General features: G+C 38.9%; 1 protein-coding gene across 11 annotated transcripts in view; it reads right to left on the minus strand.

The window, feature by feature from the left end:
- The window catches only part of EML6 (EMAP like 6), a 324,086-nt gene that overhangs the window by 97,963 nt on the left and 206,367 nt on the right, over positions 1–19,756 (minus strand). For all 11 annotated transcript variants that reach the window (XM_060412191.1, XM_060412190.1, XM_012171476.4 and 8 more), the window contains 2 exons: positions 7,370–7,537; positions 6,314–6,420 (listed from right to left, as the gene is read on the minus strand). In XM_060412191.1, the coding sequence (XP_060268174.1) occupies positions 6,314–6,420; positions 7,370–7,537 (275 nt within the window). The remainder of the gene's footprint in view (positions 1–6,313; positions 6,421–7,369; positions 7,538–19,756) is intronic.

Raw genomic sequence — 19,756 nt, forward strand, 5'->3', positions numbered from 1 at the left:
CAGCATCTGATCTGCAAAGCATATATTAACAACTAAAAGAAGAAATAAATATCAATACAATAATAGTTGGGAACTGTAAAATCCCACTCTCAACAACTGGACTGAACCACCAGAGAATCAATAATGAAACAGATTTGAACAATACCACAGGCCAAAAGAAGAGATGCTTTCAAACTCTGGTGCTGGAGAAGACTCTTGAGAGTCCCTTGGACAGCAAGGAGATCAAACGAGTCAATCTTAAAGGAAATCAACCTTGAATATTCTTTGGAAGTACTGATGCTGAAGCTGAAGCATAAAAACTTTGGCCACCTGATATGAATAGCCGACTCACTGGAAAAGACCCTGATGCTGAGAAAGACTGAAGGCAGAAGGAGAAGAGGATGACAGAAGATGAGATGGTTAAATGGCATCACTGATGCAATGTACATGAACTTAGGCAAACTCTGGCAGATGGTGGGGGACAGGGAGGCCTGGAGCACTGCAGTCTGTGGGGTTGCAAAGAGTTGGACATGACTTGGTAACTAAACAACAACAACAGACCAAATATTCCAACAAACAAATATGCAACATCTCATTTATCAGCAGCAAAATACACATTCCTCTCAAGTGCACAAGGAACATTTTCTAGGACAGATAATGTTAGACCACAAAACAAGGCTCAATAAATTTAAAAAGACTGAAATTATATCAAGTATCTTTTTCTGACCACTATTGTATGAAACCAGAAATAAGTATGGACCTAAAAGAAGCAGAAGATATTAAGAAGAGGTGGCAAGAATATAAAGAAGAACTATACAAAAAAGATCTTAATGAGTCAGATAACCATGATGGTGTGATCACTCACCTAGAGCTAGATATCCTGGAGTGTGAAGTCAAGTGAGCCTTAGGAAACATCACTATGAACAAAGCTAGTGGAGGTGAAGGAATTCCAGCTGAGCTATATCAAATCCTAAAAGATGATGCTGTGAAAGTGCTGCACTCAATATACCAGCAAATTTGGAAAACTCAGCACTGAACTGGATAAGGTCTGTTTTCATTCCAATCCCAAAGAAAGGCAGTGCCAAAGAATGTTCAAACTATTTCACAGTTGCACTCATCTCACACACTAGCAAAGCAATGCTCAAAATTCTCCAAGTTAGGCTTCAACAGTACATGAACTGAGAATTTCCAGATGCTCAAGCTGGATTTAGAAAAGGCAGAGGAACCAGAGATCAAATTGCCAACATCCGCTGGATCATGGAAAAAGCAAGAGAGTTCCAGAAAAACACACACTTCTGCTTTATTGACTATGCTAAAGCCTTTGACTGTGTGGATCATAACAAATTGCAGAAAATTCTTCAAGAGATGGGAATACCAGACCACCTTACCTGCCTCTTGAGAAATCTGTATGCGGGTCAAGAAGCAACAGTTAGAACTGGACATGGAACAACAGACTGGTTCTAAATTGGGAAAGGAGTACGTGAAGGCTGTATATTGTCACCCTGCTTATTAAACTTATATGCAGAGTACATTATGCGAAATGCTGGGCTGGCTGAGGCACAAGGTGGAATCAAGATTGCCAGGAGAAATATCAATAATCTCAGATAGGCAGATGACACCACCCTTATGGCAGAAAGTGAAGAGGAACTAAAGAACCTCTTGATGAAAGTGAAAGAGGAGAGTGAAAAAGCTGGTTTAAGACTCAACATTCAAAAAACTAAGATCATGGCATCTGGTCCCATCACTTCATGGCAATAGATGGGGAAACAATGGAAACAGTGATGACTTTATTTTGGGGGCTTCAAAATCACTGTAGATGGTGACTGCAGCCATGAAATTAAAAGATGCTTGCTCCTTGGAAGAAAAGCTATGACCAACTTGCTGCTGCTACTGCTAAGTCGCTTCAGTCATATCTGACTCTGTGCGACCCCATAGATGGCAGCCCACCAGGCTCCCCTGTCCCTGGGATTCTCCAGGCAAGAACACTGGAGTGGGCTGCCATTTCCTTCTCCAATGCATGAAAGTGAAAAGTGAAAGTGAAGTCACTCAGTCATGTCTGACTCTAGTGACTCCATGGACTGCAGCCTACCAGGCTTCTCCATCCATGGGATTTTCCAGGCAAAAGTACTAGAGTGGGGTGCCATTGCCTTCTCCTAGACAGCATATTAAACAAGCAGAGACATTACTCTGTTGACAGAAGTCCATCTAGTCAAAGCTATGGTTTTTGCAGTAGTCCATGTATGGATATGAGAGCTGAACCATAAAGAAAGCTGAGCACAGAAGAATTGATGCTTTAGAACTGTGGTGTTGGAGAAGACTCCTGAGAGTCCTTTGGGTTGCAAGGAAATCAAACCAGTCAATCCTAAAGGAAATCAATCCTGAATATTCACTGGAAGGACTTATGCTGAAGTTGGAGCTCCAATACTTTGGCCACCTGATGTGAAGAACTGACTTATCGGAAAAGACCCTGATGCTGGGAAAGATTGAAGGCAGGAGGAGAAGGGGACGACAGAGGACGAGATGGTTGGATGGTATCACTGACACGATGAACATGAGCTTGAGTAAGCTCTGGGAGTTGGTGATGGACAGGGAAGTCTGGTGTGCTGCAGTCCATGGGGTCGCAAGAGTCAGGCACAACTAAACTACTGAACTGAACTGAGAAATAAGTAACAGGAAGAAAGTTGAGAAAGTCACAAATAAGTAGGAATTAACACACTTCTGAACAACTAATGGATCAAAGAAGAAATTAAAAAGGAAATTTAAAAAAATCTGACCGAAATTAAAATGGAAACACAACATACCAGAACTTATAGGATAAAGCAAAAGCATATCTAAGGGGAACATTTGTAGCTAATAAACATATCCATTAAGAAAAAAGATGTATTTCAGATAAAGAACTTAGTATTATACATCAAGGAACTAGAAAGAAGTTTGGACTTAGTTTGGACAATAAGTCCAATGTTAAAAGAAAGGAAATAAAAGAGATTAGCACAGAAATAAAGGAAATAGAGAATAGGAAAACTGGAAAAAAGATTAATAAAACTAAGGCTAGGTTCTTTGAAAAGACAAATGAAATTGAGAACATAAGATTGAATTTTACTTCTTCTAGTTAGAACTAGACATGGAACAACAGACTGGTTCCAAATAGGAAAAGGAGTATGTCAAGGGTGTATATTGTCACCCTGCTTATTTAACTTCTATGCAGAGTACATCATGAGAAACGCTGGGCTGGAAAAAGCACAAGCTGGAATCAAGATTGCTGGGAGAAATATCAATCACCTCAGATATGCCGATGATACCACCCTTATGGCAGAAAGTGAAGAACTAAAGAGCCTCTTGATGACAGTGAAAGAGGAGAGTGAAAAAGCTGGCTTAAAGCTCAACATTCAGAAAACTAAGATCATGGCATGCGGTCCCACCACTTCATGGTAAATAGATGGAGAAACAGTTGAAACAGTGGCTGACTTTATTTTTTGGGGCTCCAAAATCACTGCAGATGGTGATTGCAGCCATGAAATTAAAAGACTTGCTTACTCCTTGGAAGGAAAGTTATGACCAACCTAGATAGCACATTAAAAAGCAGAGACATTACTTTGCCAACAGTAGTTGGCAATAGTCAAGGCTATGGTTTTTCCAGTAGTCATGTATGGATGTGAGAGTTGGACTATAAAGAAAACTGAGCACAGAAGAATTGATGCTTTTGAACTGTGGTGTTGGAGAAGACTCTTGAGAGTCCCTCGGACTGCAAGGAGATCCAACCAGTCCACTCTAAAGGAGATCAGTCCTGGGTGTTCATTGGAAGGACTGATGTTGAAGCTGAAACTCCAATACTTTGGCCACCTGATGCAAAGAGCTGACTCAATTGAAAAGACTCTGATGCTGGGAAAGATTGAGGGCAGGAGGAGAAGGGGACAACAGAGGATGAGATGGTTGCATGGCATCACTGACTCGATAGACATGAGTTTGGGTAAACTCTGGGAGTTGGTGATGGACAGGGAGCCCTGGCATGCTGCGGTTCATGGGGTCGCAAAGAGTCGGACATGACTGAGAGACTGATTTGAACTGAACTGAATGAACAAAGCTAACTTGAGTATCTTTTAAATCACTGGGATTTAAAAGAATTCTTTTGAAAAATTCTGCTATTATGTTTCTTAATCAATTTATATCCAGATAATATAGTTACTTCAGATAAATATGAAAGGAAATTATTAAATAAAATTATCAATAAAATATAATTTAAATATTTTGTTATAATTTCTTCTAGGCAGGAAATCTTTTGATTATTCTGACATGTAAAACATGGCCTTGCGAATCATGGTGATCACTCTTGGGAATTATCCTTCTTTCATGACCCCATGAACCTTTCAGATCAGACTTGGATATAGAGCAAAGCTCTTGGCCTAATCTAGGACCTAAAATATGTTGTTGACTGGGATAACATTCCCTATAATCTAAATGTGGATAAAATCCATCTTTTGTCTACAATGTACTTGTGCCCTACTATCAAGAGATAAAACTTTAATACATTTAAATGAAATTTAATTCAATCAAACTACATTACAAAAAATCATGAAAATATTATAATAAAGCTCTTCTTTAGGGTTTGACCAAAAATTATTCTGAAAAAAAGGAAGGCAAGAGACATCTCACTTCTGCCTTGTCTATTACAGATGCAATGAAGTAAGCTTTTAAAGTCTAATGATAATTATTCATCTGAATTCAGATGCTTTCATCAGCTTATCAACTACTTTAGAGAACTGAATTCTAGTCTCGGCATTGCTACTGCTTATTTGAACAAGTCTCATAACTTCTGTGGGCCTCAAAGTCCCATCTGTAGAACAGACTTCCAGCTCAGGAATAACTCAGAAATCAAATTCAGACAACATGAATCAAATAACACAGGTGAAAACTTTAAAAAGTAAGACATCAGGGAGAATATAAATCTTAGGCATGAATTTCAATCAAGTTATTCCTTTCCATTCTTTTACAAGTACCATTTTATTAAATAAAAACATCTCAACTAAAAAAATTGCTTTTCTCTTTCTTTTTTCTTTAAATCATATGTTCATTTTGCTTTCCCCTTTCATTGTTCATTCCATTTCACCTTAATATTAGGATATAATATTGTGTAATATTTTCATATTTCCATATTAATCATTTCCTTTCAAATCTTTATCTATAGCATAATATATTGTATCAATACACAGTCAAACTGATTTAGTTTTGAAGTTGACCCAAGACATCAGTTGGACTACTTTTGTGCTAATCTAATTTTTCAAACATTGAAAGCAGTGAGTGACAATGACAGGCTGGAAAAAAAGGCATCATCTGAAAAGCCACACATTCAGAGCTTATGTAGGGGCAAAGCTAAGTAGCACATGGAATGTGCATCTACAGAGAAGACCAGACCCACTCTCTTATTCTAACACTACAGGCAATATGGATGAGGGCAAAGTACTTAACCTTGCAGGGTTACTGTGGGGTTGGATTTGGTGTACGGAAAGCACAGGACGTGGCCCCACAGAGATACCTGATACATGGCAGCTGCCATAGGCCTATGGTAGGTTTCCGTGGGCAACACTGACAGTTGCTATGTCTGAAATTTGAAATCTTATTCACTGTATGTCCATTTATGGAATCTGCTTCACATACCTCTGTTAAATGACAAGGAAGAAAATAGAACCTCTAGAGTTATTACCATTAAGAAGGTGATACGTGTCCAGATTCCAGTGAAGGATTGTGCATTTTAATACACAGTTTAGTGCTAAAATTAAATATCTATTTTAAAAAATAGTACTCAATTAGTTGTAATTGTCCAACTTTTTTACCAAAGACGATTTCTGACTGGACAGATAATACGCATTGTATTTGGGCTTTTACTTTAATTAAATGGATAATGGTCTCCATAAGCTAAGAGAGACACCAGGACAATCACTCTTTGGCAAACTACCATGCCTCCAGCGTCTCCTGTTCTATAAAGAAAACACATGCTTTAGTGATCTGCTTAGAAAAATGAAAAATCAGGTAACTTACTTGCACATTTTTCTGTAATAGATATTTAAAAATTTTAGCTGCTAGGAAAGCAGAAAACCCAAATTGTCATGGGTTCTGGTTTAAAATTTGCTACTACCTTCTCCTTAAAAATTTTTTTGCTGACATGATCAGTAAAAGCCTTATTTCAAATCTGTATTTAAAGATAAGAAGTAGGCAATTTTACTAATTCTTTTATTTTCTTTTGCCGAAGGACTAACCAATTTTAGTGCAGTGTCTGATTTGAATAATATTGAGATTTGGGGTTATAAGGTATTTGTCATAAGGCTTCCTGTTTACTGACCTGGCGATCATAATTGATTTGAGTTTCTTGCTCAATATCAGAGTCCAACTCTGGCACGTCAGATAAATCCGAATCAGATTCTTCACTGTAGGAATCAGTGCCACCGTCTGCAGAAATACCCCCAGAAGAAACAAGCAGAAATTCTGAGACTCTTAATGGCTAAAAAGTTTAAAAATCTTTTCTTTCTTCTATCCTACTGAGTTCAATAAAAATACATCATACACCATAATTTTCATTTGCTGTAGATTCTTAAAACATCTTTTTTCTTTCATCTTTTGGTTAAGTTTGGCATACCTCTCACACTCTCTTTTTAGGAGTATTAACAGACTAGCGTAACTCCCCCCACCATCTCCACACTTGTATTAGATAATAGATCTTTGGGTTTTAAATCTTGCTTTGAAAGAGAAAAGCGAAGACGGGAAGGTTTTACCACAGAGGAAGCTGGGTCAGAAGGAAATTCAACCACTTATTCAGTAAAAATCTTCTTTAGCCTGTTAACATGACCACTAGGTGCTGGTAACTATCATGGTCAAAACTGCTGCAGAATCCCTCCCAACAAAAACCATTCCCTCACATAGTATGTGGTCATTACTACTGAAAGTACAATAAATTAAAGGACCAATATATCCATTGACCTGGAACACAGCTGATCCTGACTGTGGATCATTCTTTGATCCCTATTAGGAAGGCAACTCCTATTCCAAATGTTACTTTGTCACCTTACCCAGCAGCCCCACCATCCATCAGAATTGTCCTAAGGAGGCTGAAATGTACGTGTAGTATTATTTTCAAAAGTTAATTCTTCATGTAAACTTTAGATGTTCAGGTTTCATTTAGTATAAGCAAAATTCTTTGAAGGAAATTATCCAATTGACCCATATTCGATTGACCCATATCTCAAAATGTTTTTCTGTTTTTTTTTTTAATTTTTAAGTTTATGGTAGGAATGAATTTTTCAAAATGGTTTAACTCTATCTTCAGAAGAGATGTCAGGCCATTGCATGAAATTTTTATTGAAAAAAAAAAAACATGTTGAAAAATTATTATTGGTTTTACCCTGGGGTGCGGTTTCCAGCAGGCCATTGCTGACACCTTCTGGAATAAATCTCCACTGGAAAACTGAGTGGTCAGCCCCTCCTGTGCTTAATACCCACTGAAAGTCATGAGACCAGCGGACGTTTGTCACATGTGCAGAATGGCCCACATACTTTCTAAATTTGGCTCCTGAAAGATATTATTGAGAAGATTAGTTATGGAAAAAAAGGAACTTGTTGGTTAAAAAATTACATTTCTATTTAAATACACTAGAAAATATAATCTTCAGTCTTATATATAATAAAAAAGTGAATGTTTCAAAAGATATGTCAATCATTCCAGTATGGATTAAGCTAAAACTAGGTCTTAAAATCTGAGCTCTATTTCTAAAGACACATTTGAACCTGTTCCAAATAACGCCTACTGCTTCACTGATTCTGCAAATAAAAGCTAAAGAATAAATATCTTACACATTCTTATTTAAGTATGAGATACAACAGGCAATCCTTTACAACTGGGAAACAGAAAATAATTCTGAAGGGGGAAATGTTAAGTTATTGTTTGGGGTCATATGATGTAGAGTTGGGAGAACGAAACTTTTTTTCTTAAATTGATTACTTTCACTCCGTGAACACCATCCCTGGGTAGTAAATGCAATAGAAAAGCTTTGTGAACTTATATTTGGCCCTGAATTACTGAAGCAAAGTCTCCAGTGTATGGTCCATACACAGCAGTATAAAGGCACTCATGCAAGTAAGCAAGGTCTATCTTTTCATGTGGGGGCCTAGAACCCCAAAGACTGTGGGGTATTTCCAGGGCCCACAAGCACCCTGTCCCTTCTTCAGAAACACTTCTAGCTATCACAGTCCCTCTAAGCGGCATCTCTTTAATGGGGGAAAAGCCACCTGTTTAACTATCACATGCTTAAAATTTAAATACACACAGGGGAGATAATGATTTAAATGTATAGGAAGGCAAAAATGGCTGCTACATGTTATTTTCCTGAAAGCATGTTCTGACCAGGTGAGGTTTTATTATATCAGGGCCTCCGAAAAAGACCAGGGGGATGCTGCCAAAGAAGGGGAAAGGAAGGACTTGAGTCTCAAAAGCAACCTTGCCCATTACAAGGAGTTTCCTAAATAAGTTTAAAGAGATTAGACTGTTAATAAAGTCAAACAGATTCCAACTCTGATCATCTGGAGATGCCGGTTGATGATAATTCAGTAATTATAAAGTAAACACTTTCCACATCTCAGTAGACCTTACTGGGCTATCCCTTGCTGCCCTGACCTTTACACCCTCCTTAGACAGGATTTAATCCATCTCTTTGGAGTTTTAAAAATGCCCACAATTCTAAAAACATCAAACTCATAGAAAAACATGGTAGATTTGTGGTTATGAGGAGATTGGGGGTTGGGGAGATGGTGAGATGTTGGCCAAAGATATACTTCCAGTATAAGATGAATAACTTCTGGGGAACTAATATACAGCATGGTGACTGTATTTAATAATACTGCCTTATATATTTGACAGTGTCTAAGAGAGTAGACTTTAAATGTTCTCAGCTTGCGTATGTGCACACACACACACACACAAAATAACTGAGGTCATGGATATGTTAACTAACCTTAAAGTAGTGATCATTTCACAGCATTTACATAAATGAAATCACCGTGTTGTACACTTTAAACATATACAATGTTATTTGTCAGTGTTATCTGAATAAAGCTGGAAAAATATGTCCACAAATTATTTGACACAAATCAAAACAAATAGACTGTCAAAAGTAAAGGTGTGTGACATCCAAGAGGAGGTTATAAAAGACGCCGCTGATGCATCCTTGCTCTTTCCTGGATCTCTAGACACCGTGCGATGAGGACACCCAAGCAGCTCAGGGAGAGGGTCACATGGCAAGGAGCTGAGGCCTTCTGCCAGGAGCCAGGTGAGGGAACATCTGGAAGAGGATCTTTGGCCTCGGTCTAGTCTTCAGATGCCTGTGGCCTCATGAGAGACCTGGAACTAGAATCATCCAGCTAAGCTGCTCCTGAATCCCTGACTCCCCAAAACTATGAGATAATTAATGATTATTGATTTAAGCTGCTAAATTTAGGAGGGGGAGAATTTGTTATACAGCCATAGCTAGCTCATACACCCTTAGTAGGCTGGAACTAGAACTTTCAAACATTAGTGTCTTTCAACTTTCAAACACAGATTTGTTGTTTAGTTGCTAAATTGTGTCTGACTCTTTTGTGACCCCATGAACTGTAGCCTGAGGGGCTCCTCTGTCCGTGGAATCTCCCAGGCAAAAATACTGCAGTGGGTTGCCACTTCCTACTCCAGGGTACCTTCCTGACCCAAGTATCGAACCCATGTCTCCTGTACTGGCAGCCAGGTTCTTTACCACGGAGCCACCATGGAAGGCGCCAGTGTCACCAATATTTAGGCCTTATTTCTCTGATCTTCCTTCCTGTCCTCTTTCTCCCTCGCTTACTCTGCTCTAGTCTCACTAGCGTCTTGGCATGCCAGGCCCTCTTCTGCCTCTGTCTTTTGCACTTGTGTTCTGTCTGGAATGCTCTTTCCCTGCATCTCTGAATGGCTGGCTGCCTCACCTCTTTCAGGTTCCTAGTCATATGAACCTGTATCAGTGAGCCCTGCTTTGACCACTCCTGCTTAAAATAGCAATACCCTACTGCCCCATGTGAGCACTACTCCCACTGTGTGCCTTATTTTGCATCATAGCACTTCTCACCAACAGATGTGTTTTTATTGTTTTGTTTATTGACTATGTCTCCTCAGTAGGACAAGAGCTCCAGGGATTTCTGCTGAACCTGTCTCCAGCCTCTAGAATAGCACTTAAATATTTATTGAATACATGAAGGTCACATCCATCTGTTCCAAGGTTTTCCTTAAGACACTGAGTGGCTTTACAAAACCTCCCGAACCCTAAGGAAGGCTCAGCCCTCAGCTCTCATCTCTCTACTGATTCTTTCTCCTTGGCTTTAAATATTGTTGATAATCCCTTGACTACTGCCAAACATTCAGCTCCAGCCCTGACTGAACTCTCCCCAGAGTGTTGACAGCCTGTGTGCAATGCCCACTTGGATGTCTAATAGTTGCTTCAAACTTATCATGGACAAACCAGGAGCTTACCCTTCCCTTCCTACTCTGTTACCACCATAACACACGCACACACATACACCCTTTTACTCTCTCATTTTCCCGTCTCTGTAGATGGCACTAGCATTCAGCCCATTGATCAAAACTAAAATTTAGGAGTCATCCTCAATCCCTCTCTTTCCTTCTAGTCCCACACCCAATCCACGAGTGTGATCTTCAGGTCTAACTTTACATTGTTTTCTAGGCTCAACCACCTCTCTTCACATCTGTTCCTGACATCTTTGTCCAAGTTACATCCTCTATCACTCAGGCTCTTGTGATAATCTCTACTTGAAGCCTCCTCTTCATTATTCCACTCCACACTATATCAACTGCTACTGCTGCTAAGTCACTTCAGTTGTGTCAGTGGCAGCTCACCAGTCTCCCCCATCCCTGGGATTCTCCAGGCAAGAACAGTGGAGTGGGTTGCCATTTCCTTTCTCCAATGCAGGCAAGTGAAAAGTGAAAATGAAGTTACTCAGTGGTGTCCAACTCCTAGCGACCCCATGGACTGCAGCCCACCAGGCTCCTCCGTTCATGGGATTTTCCAGGCAAGAGTACTGGAGTGGGGTGCCATTGCCTTCTCCACAAAGTGGTATTTTAAAAACATAGATTGGTCGTGTCACTCTTCCATTTAAAATCTCAATAGTTTTCCATTGCACTTAGAATAAGACCCACATTTCTAATGGTTGCTTTAAGGCCCTTCATGCCTGGCCCCACTGCCCTTCCAGCCTCACACTGCACAACTCTCCCATCGTTGGTCAAGCTCTAGTCACGCTGATCTTTCTGTTCTTGCATCAAGCTTATCTAAGCTCTACTGAAGGTCAGCACTTTTCCTTCCAAGGTCTACAGTTTCTGCAACTCAAGTCTTACAGTATCCAGGAGGCCTGGCATAGGAGGTAGTTGTTCCAGGACTCTGTGGTGTGTGTGTATCTGTGTTGTGTGTCTGAAGGATTAACAGAAGGGTAGCACACAAATGAAACATGGAGATCCTCAGCCTTGAGCCTGCCCTTGCAGGGGTAGATGCCAAGGGTGTTAAGATATGACAAATGTCAATAAGCAAGGCTTTGGATTTTATCTCATGTCAGTGTCTGGGAGTTGATGGTCAAACAGGATGTTGTCTATGTCAAGGGTCCCCAACCCCCAGGCCACTGAGCTCGTACCAGTTCACGGCCTGTTAGGAACCAGGCTGCACAGCAGGAGGTAAGTGGCGGGCAAAACTGAAACAACCTCCCCCCTACCACAGTACTTGGAAAAATGGTCTTCCACAAAACCAGCCCCTGGTGCCAAAAAGGTTGGGGACTGCTGGTCTGAATGACATCAGGGAAAATTATCAGTAATGACCTTAATTATATTAAGATTTAATAACTGTCAAAATGAGGAAAACAAATTGGTTCTGCTATATAACAATAATACAGTGAAAGTGTGAAAGTGCAAGTCGCTCAGTTGTGTCCCACTCTTTGCAACCCCATGGACAATACAGTCCATGGAATTTGGGCCAGAATACTGGAGTGAGTAGCTTTCCCTTCTCCAGGAGATCTTCCCAACCCAGGGATTGAACCCAGGTCTCCTGCATTGCAAGCAGATTCTTTACCAGCTGAGCCACCAGGGAAACCCAAGAATACTGGAGTGGGTAGCCTACCCCTTCTCCAGCAGAGATCCAGGAATCAAACTGGGGTCTCCTGCATTGCAGGTGGATTCTTTACCAACTAAGTTATCAGCAAAGCCAACAATAATACAAATTGTAGACATTTTCATTAGCCGTAGAACATTTATGTCTAATTATTATGCAAGAGAATACTATGCACATACAATTGTAAATGTGTCAATTAACTTGATTGTGAGTTTTATTTAATCACAATGGAAAACTGTAATGTTTCCTCAGTCTCCATACTCTCTCATAGTCATCAGCCCCCACTCTTATTTGCCTGTTCACAGGTTCAAAAGCGAGGTTGGAAGTTCTGGCACAAAAAGTCCATGAGGCCTAAATGACTTGAGGCAAAATTACAAGATGTATAAACTCTGTATCAGGAAAAGTAGAACAAGTCAATCTGCCATGAGAACACGTGGGTGTTCTCATGTACTGTCACTCTGGCTGTCAACCTCTCCTTGTTCATTCAGATGTCTTCTGGCCCCCTTCATCCTCAGGGTTGTTTTATATATAAGAGGATCTCATTTTGACAAATAGCACTACTCACCATACCTCCCACCTCATCCCTCGCCTACATTTCCATTGCTATTTGCTAAATCCAATCCACCCTACAAGGCTCAGTGATACATAAAAAACACCAACTCTCACTGATTGTCAAGTCCTGATACTTGAGACCAATAGTATTGTTTCTGACCCTCAGGATGTTTCTTCTGAATGCTGATTTTCCAGATACCTTCTGGTTACTTAACTTCTGCAAGTACATTACTCAATCTAACAAGACATGCCCTATTTCTCAAAAGACCCATTAGGGTGAGAGAGAACAGTTTGAATTAGGCATGTTGAGGTAATGCTGTGCCTTGAGCATTTAATTTTTAAAAATTTTGTATCAAACAGACCTAAATTCTACTCGCTTCATTTCTTTTTTTATTTTTTTTTAATTGAAGGATAATTGATTGACAGAATTTTGTTCTTTTCTGTCAAACCTCAACATGAATCAGCCATAGGTCCCCTCACTTTTGAACCTCCCTCCCATCCCTCCTCCACTCTCACCCCTCTAGGTTGATACAGAGCCCCTGTTTGAGTTTTCTGAGCCATACAGCACATTCTCGTTGGCTATCTATTTTATATATGGTAATGTAAGTTTCCATGTTACTCTTTCCATACATCTCACCCTCTCCTCCCCTTTCCCCATGTCCATAAGTCTATTCTCCACGTCTGTTTCTCCATTGCTGCCCTGTGAATAAACTCTTCAGAACCATTTTTCTAGATTCCATGTATGTGCATTAGAATACGATATTTACCTTTCTCTTTCTGACTCACTTCACTCTGTGTAATAGGTTCTAGGTTCATCCACCTCATCAGAACTGACTTGAATGTGTTCTTTTATGGCTGAGTAATATTCCATTGGGCATATGTACCAAAACTTCTTTATCCATTCATCTGTCGATGGACATCTAGGTTGCTTCCATGTTCTAGCTATTGTAAATAATGCTGCAATGAACAATGGGATACATGTGTCTTTTTCAACCCTGGTTTGCTCAGGGTATATGCTTAGGAGTGGGATTGCTGGGTCATATGGTGGTTTTATTCCTAGTGTTTTAAGGACTCTCCATACTGTCTTCCATAGTGGCTGTATCAATTTACATTCCCACCAACAGTGCAAGAGCATTCCCTTTTCTCCACACCCTCTCTAGCATTTATTGTTTATAGACATTTTGATGATGGCCATTCTGACCAGTGTGAGGTGATATCTCATTGTGGTTTTGATTTGCATTTCTCTAATAATGAGTGATATTGAGCATCTTGTCATGTGTTTGTTAGCCATCTTTATGCCTTCTTTGGAGAACTGCCTGTTTAGGTCTTTTTCCACTTTTTGATTGGGTTATTTGTTTTTCTGGTATTGAGTTGTATGAGCTGCTTGTATATTTTGGAAATTAATCCTTTGTCAGTTGTTTCATTTCCTATTATTTTCTCCCATTTCAAGGGTTGTCTTTTCACCTTGCTTATAGTTTCATTTGCTGTGCAAAAGCTTTTAAGTTTAATCAGGTCCCACTTGTTTACTTTTGTTTTTATTTTCCTTACCCTAGGAGGTGGGTCACAGAGGATCTTGCTTTGAATTATGTCATCGAGTGTTCTGCCTATGTTTTCCTCTAAGAGTTTTATAGCTTCTGGTCTTATATTTAGGTCTTTAATCCATTTTATCTTTGTGTATGGTGTTAGGAAGTGTTCTAATTTCATTCTTTTACATGCAGCTGTCCAGTTTTCCCAGCACCATTTATTGAAGAGGCTGTCTTTGCCCCATTGTATATTCTTGCCTCCTTTGTCAAAAATAAGGTACCCATAGGTGCATGGGTTTATTTCTGGGCTTTCTATCTTGTTCCATTGGTCTGTACTTCTGTTTTTGTTCCAGTGCCATACTGTCTTGATGACTGTAGCTTTGTAGTATAATCTGAAGCCAGGAAGGTTGATTCCTCCAGCTCCATTCTTCCTTCTCAAGACTGCTTTGGCTATTCAGGGTCTTTTGTGTTTCCATATGAATTGTGAAATTTTTTGTTCTAGTTCTGTGAAAAATGCCATTGGTAATTTGATAGGGATTGCATTGAATCTGTAGATTGCATTTGGTAGTATAGTCATTTTCACAGTATTGATTCTTCCTACCCAGGAACATGGAATATCTCTCCATCTGTTTATGTCATCTTTGATTTCTTTTGTTAGTGTCTTATAATTTTCTCTGTACAGTTCTTTTGTCTCCTTAGGTAAGTTTATTCCTAGATATTTAATTCTTTTTGTTGCAGTGGTGAATGGGATTGATTCCTTAATTTCTCTTTCTGATTTTTCATTGTTAGTATATAGAAATGCAAGTGATTTCTGTGTATTGATTTTGTATCCTGCAACTTTTCTAAATTCACTGATTAGCTCTAGTAATGTTCTGATACTATCTTTAGGGTTTTCTATGTACAGTGTCATTTCATCTGCAAACAGTGAGAGCTTTACTTCTTCTTTTCTGATTTGGACTCCCTTCATTTCTTTTTCTTCTCTGATTGCTAGGACTTCCAGAGCTATGTTGAATAACAGTGGGGAAATTGGACACTCTTGTCTTGTTCCTGATCTTAGGGGAGATGTTTTCAGTTTTTCACCATTGAGAACTTTTGTATATGGCCCTTACTGTGTAAGTAGGTTCCTTCTACGCCCATTTTTTGAAGAGTTTTAATCATAAATCGGTGCTGAATTTTGTCAAAGGCTTTTTCTGCATCTATTGAGATGATCATATGGTTTTTATCTTTCAATTAGCTAATATGGTGTATCACATTGACTGATTTGTGTGTATTGAAGAATCCTTGCATTCCTGGGATAAACCCAACTTGATCATGGTGTATGAGCTTTTGATGTGTTGCTGAATTCTGTTTGCTAAAATTTTGCTGAGAATTTTTGCATCATGTTCATCAGTGATATTGGCCTGTAGGTTTGTTTTTTGTGTGTTGTCTGTCTGATTTTGGTATCAGGGTGATGGTGGCCTTATAGAATGAGTTTGGAAGTGATCCTTCCTCTGCGATTTTTTTGAGTTTTAGAAGGATAGTGGAGAAGGCAATGGCACCCCACTCCGGTACTCTTGCCTGGAAGATCCCATGGACTGAGGAGCCTGGAAGGCTGCAGTCCATGGGGTCGCTGAGGGTCAGGCACAACTGAGCAACTTCACTTTCACTTTTCACTTTCATGCATTGGAGAAGGAAATGGCAACCCACTCTAGTGTTCTTGCCTGGAGAATCCCAGGGACGGGGGAGCCTGGTGGGCTGCCGTCTATGGGGTCGCACAGAGTTGGACACTACTGAAGCGACTTAGCAGTAGCAGTAGCAGAAGGATAGGCATTAGCTCTTCTCTAAATGTTTGATAGAATTCTCCTGTGAAGCCATCTGATCCTCGGCTTTTGCTTTTTGGGAGATTTTTGATCCCAGCTTCAGTTTCAGTGCTTGTAATTGGGTTATTCAAAATTTCTATTTCTTCCTGGTTCAGTCTTGGAAGATTGAGCTCTTCTAAGAATCTGTCCATTTCTTCCAGGTTATCCATTCTATTGACATATAGTTGTTCATAATAGTCTCTTATAATCCTTTGTATTTCTGCATTGTCTGTTATAACCTCTCCTTTTTCAATTCTAATTTTGTTGGTTTGATTCTTCTTTTTTTCTTGATGAGCCTGGCTAAATGTTTGTTGGTTTTGTTTATCTTCTCAAAGAACCAGCTTTAAGTTTTAATATTTACTATTGTTTCTTTCACTTATTTTTCATTTACTTCTGCTCAGATCTTTATGATTTCTTTTCTTCCACTAATTCTGGGTTGTTTTTGTTTGTTTGTTTTTCTTTTTCCAGTTATTTTAGATGTAAAGTTAGGCTGTCTCATTTGGTGTTTTTCTTGTTTCTTGAGGTAGGACTGTATTGCTATAAACTTCTTTCTTAGGGCTGCTTTTGTTGCATCCCATAAGTTGTGAGTTGCTGTGTTTTCATTGTCATTTGTTTCTAGAAAATTTTTTATTTCCCTTTTGATTTCTTCAGGAACCTGTTGGTTATTTAGAAACATGTTTAATCTCCATGTGTTTTTGTTTCTTACAGTTTTTTTTCTTGTAATTGATATCTAGTCTCATAGCATTGTGGTCAGAGAAGATGCTTGATATGATTTCAATTTTCTTAAATTTACAGAGGTTTGATTTGTGACCCAAGATATGGTCTATCCTGGAGAATGTTCCATGTGCACTTGATAAGAAGGTGTATTCTTCTGCATTTGGATGGAATGTCCTGAAGATACCAATGAGATCCATCTCACCTAATGTATCATTTAAGACTTGTGTTTCCTTATTAATTTTCTGTTTTGATGATCTGTCCATTGGTGTGAGTGGGGTGTTAAAGTCTCCTACTATTATTGTGTTACTGTCAATTTCTCCTTTTATGTCTGTTAGTGCTTGTCTTATGTATTGAGGTGCTCCTACGTTGGGTGCACAGATATTTACAATTGTTATGTCCTCCTCTTGGATTGATCCCTTGATCATTATGTAGTGTCCTTCCTTATCTCTTATAATCTTCTTTATTTTAAGGTCTATTTTGTCTGATATGAGGATTGCTACTCCAGCTTTATTTTGCTTCGCATTTGCATGGAATATATTTTTCCATCCTCTCACTTTCAGTCTATATGTGTCTTGAGGTCTGAAGTGGGTTTTTTGTACACAGCATATATATGGATCTTGTTTTTGTATCCATTCAGCCAGTCTGTGTCTTTTGGCTGGAGCATTTAATCCATTTACCTTTAAAGTAATTATTGATATATATGTCCCTATTGCCATTTTTCTTAATTGTTTGGGGTTGATTTTGTAGATCTTTTTTCTTCTCTTGTATTTCTTGACTCTATAAGTCCATCTAATATTTGTTGTAAAGCTGATTTGGTGGTACCGAATTCTCTTAACTTTGCTTATCTGAAAAGCTTTTGATTTCTCCATCAATTTTGAATGAGATCCTTGCCAGGTATAGTAATAGATTGGCTGTAGATTTTTTCCCTTTCAGTACTTTAAAAATATCCTTCCATTCCCTTCTGGCCTGCAGAATTTCTGCTGAAAGATCAGCTGTTAAGTGTATGGGGTTTCTCTTGCAAGTTACTTGTTGCTTCTCCCTTGCTGCTTTTAATATTCTTTATTTGTGTAGACTTTGTTAGTTTGATTAGTATGTGTCTTGGTGTATTTCTTCTTGGGTTTATCCTGCATGGGACTCTTTGTGCCTCTTGGACTTGATTGACTATTTCCATTTTCCATGTTGGGGAAATTTTCAACTATAATCTCTTCAAAAATTTTCTCATACCATTTCTTCTCTTCTTCTTCTGGGACCCCTATAATTTGAATGTTGGTGTGTTTGATATTGTCCCAGAGGTCTCTGAAACTGTCCTCAGTTCTTTTCATTCTTTTTACTTTATTCTGCTTTTCACAAGTTGTTTCCACCATTTTATCTTCCAGCTCACTGATTCCTTCTTCTGCTTCAGATATTCTGCTATTGATTCTTTCTAGAATATTTTTAATTTCAGTAATTGTGTTGTCTCTGCATGTTTATTCTTTAATTCTTCTAGGTCTTTGCTAATTGATTCTTGCATTTTCTCCATTTTGCTTTCAAGGTTTTTGATCATCTTTGCTATCATTATTCTGAACTCTAAGACTTCAGGTAGGTTGCCTTCATTTATTTGGACTTCTCTGTTTCTAGTTTGTTCCTTCATTTGTGTAGTATTTCTCTGCCTTTTCATTATTATTTTTTTAACTTATTGGGTTTGAGGTCTCCTTTTCCCAGGCTTCAAGGCTGAATTCTTTCTTCCTTTTGGTTTCTTCCCCCTAAGGTTGGTCCAGTGGTTTGTCTAAGATTCTTATAGGGTGAGATTTGTGCTAAGTTTTTGTTTGTTTGTTTTTCCTCTGATGGGCAAGGCTGAGTGAGGTGGTAATCCTGTCTGCTGATGATTGGGTTTATATTTTGCTTTGTTTCTTTAGATGAGGGGTCCTGCACAGGGTGTTACTGGTGATTGGGTGATGCTGGGTCTTGTATTACAGTGGTTTCCTTTGTGTGAGTTCTCACTATTTGATACCCCCTAGACTTAGTTCTCTGGTAGTCTACAGTCTTGGAGTCAGTGCTCCCACTCCAAAGGCTCAGGGCTTGACCTCTGGTCAGGAACCAAGATTCCACAAATGGTTTGTTATGGCATTAAGTGAGATTAAAACAAAAATCCAAGAACAAGAAACCAAAGATGAACCCCAGACAAATCAGGCAAATAATAATTAAAATAATAGATATACACACATACATATACACCCATGAGCAAAGTCAAAACAGTCCAACAAAAATAAAGTAAATAGATTGACCTAGCAAACAAAGGAAATCAAAAATTATATTTACCACTTAACAAAACTTACTAAAGCACAAACCAGAAAATAAAACTAAAGCAAGGTGCCAAGTGGGGAATAAAGTAATGAAAAGAAAACTAACATATATGTTGAGAGGAAAGGAGAGAAAGAAAAGATACACAAAGTTAAATAGAGGTAGATGAAGAAGATTTACATACACTGAAGATTAACTGCAGGGGAAAAGGACAGTAGGAAAGGCAAACAAAGGAATAAACGTACAAAAAATATACTAGGTTTAAGAAAATTAAATATTAAAATTATAAAATAGAGGAAAGAAAAAAAAAAGAAGAATGAATAGACAAGAAAAAAAAAAAAAAGGAAAACGCCACAGAACTGCAAAGGCCGAACATAGAGGCAGAGGTTTATAACAACAGTAAAAAGTGTGACTGAATATACACATATACATATACACCCATAAGCAAAATCAAAACAGTCCAACAAAAATAAAGTACAATAGATTGACCTGGCAAATTATATCTACCAGATCAAAATTAGGCAGAAGTGGTGGCTGTGCAGTGCAGGAGTGGCTGAGAGGAGGTGCCCCACATTCAAGGTCAGGAGCAATGACTGTGCTTTGCTGGAGCAGCCGTGAAGAGACACTCCATGTTCAAGGTAAGAGAAACTCAAGTAAGATGGTAGGCAGTGAGAGAGGGCATCAGAGGGCAGACAGACTGAAACTACAA

This window comes from Ovis aries, chromosome 3, assembly GCF_016772045.2.
Source record: "Ovis aries strain OAR_USU_Benz2616 breed Rambouillet chromosome 3, ARS-UI_Ramb_v3.0, whole genome shotgun sequence".
Taxonomy (NCBI): Eukaryota; Metazoa; Chordata; class Mammalia; order Artiodactyla; family Bovidae; genus Ovis; species Ovis aries.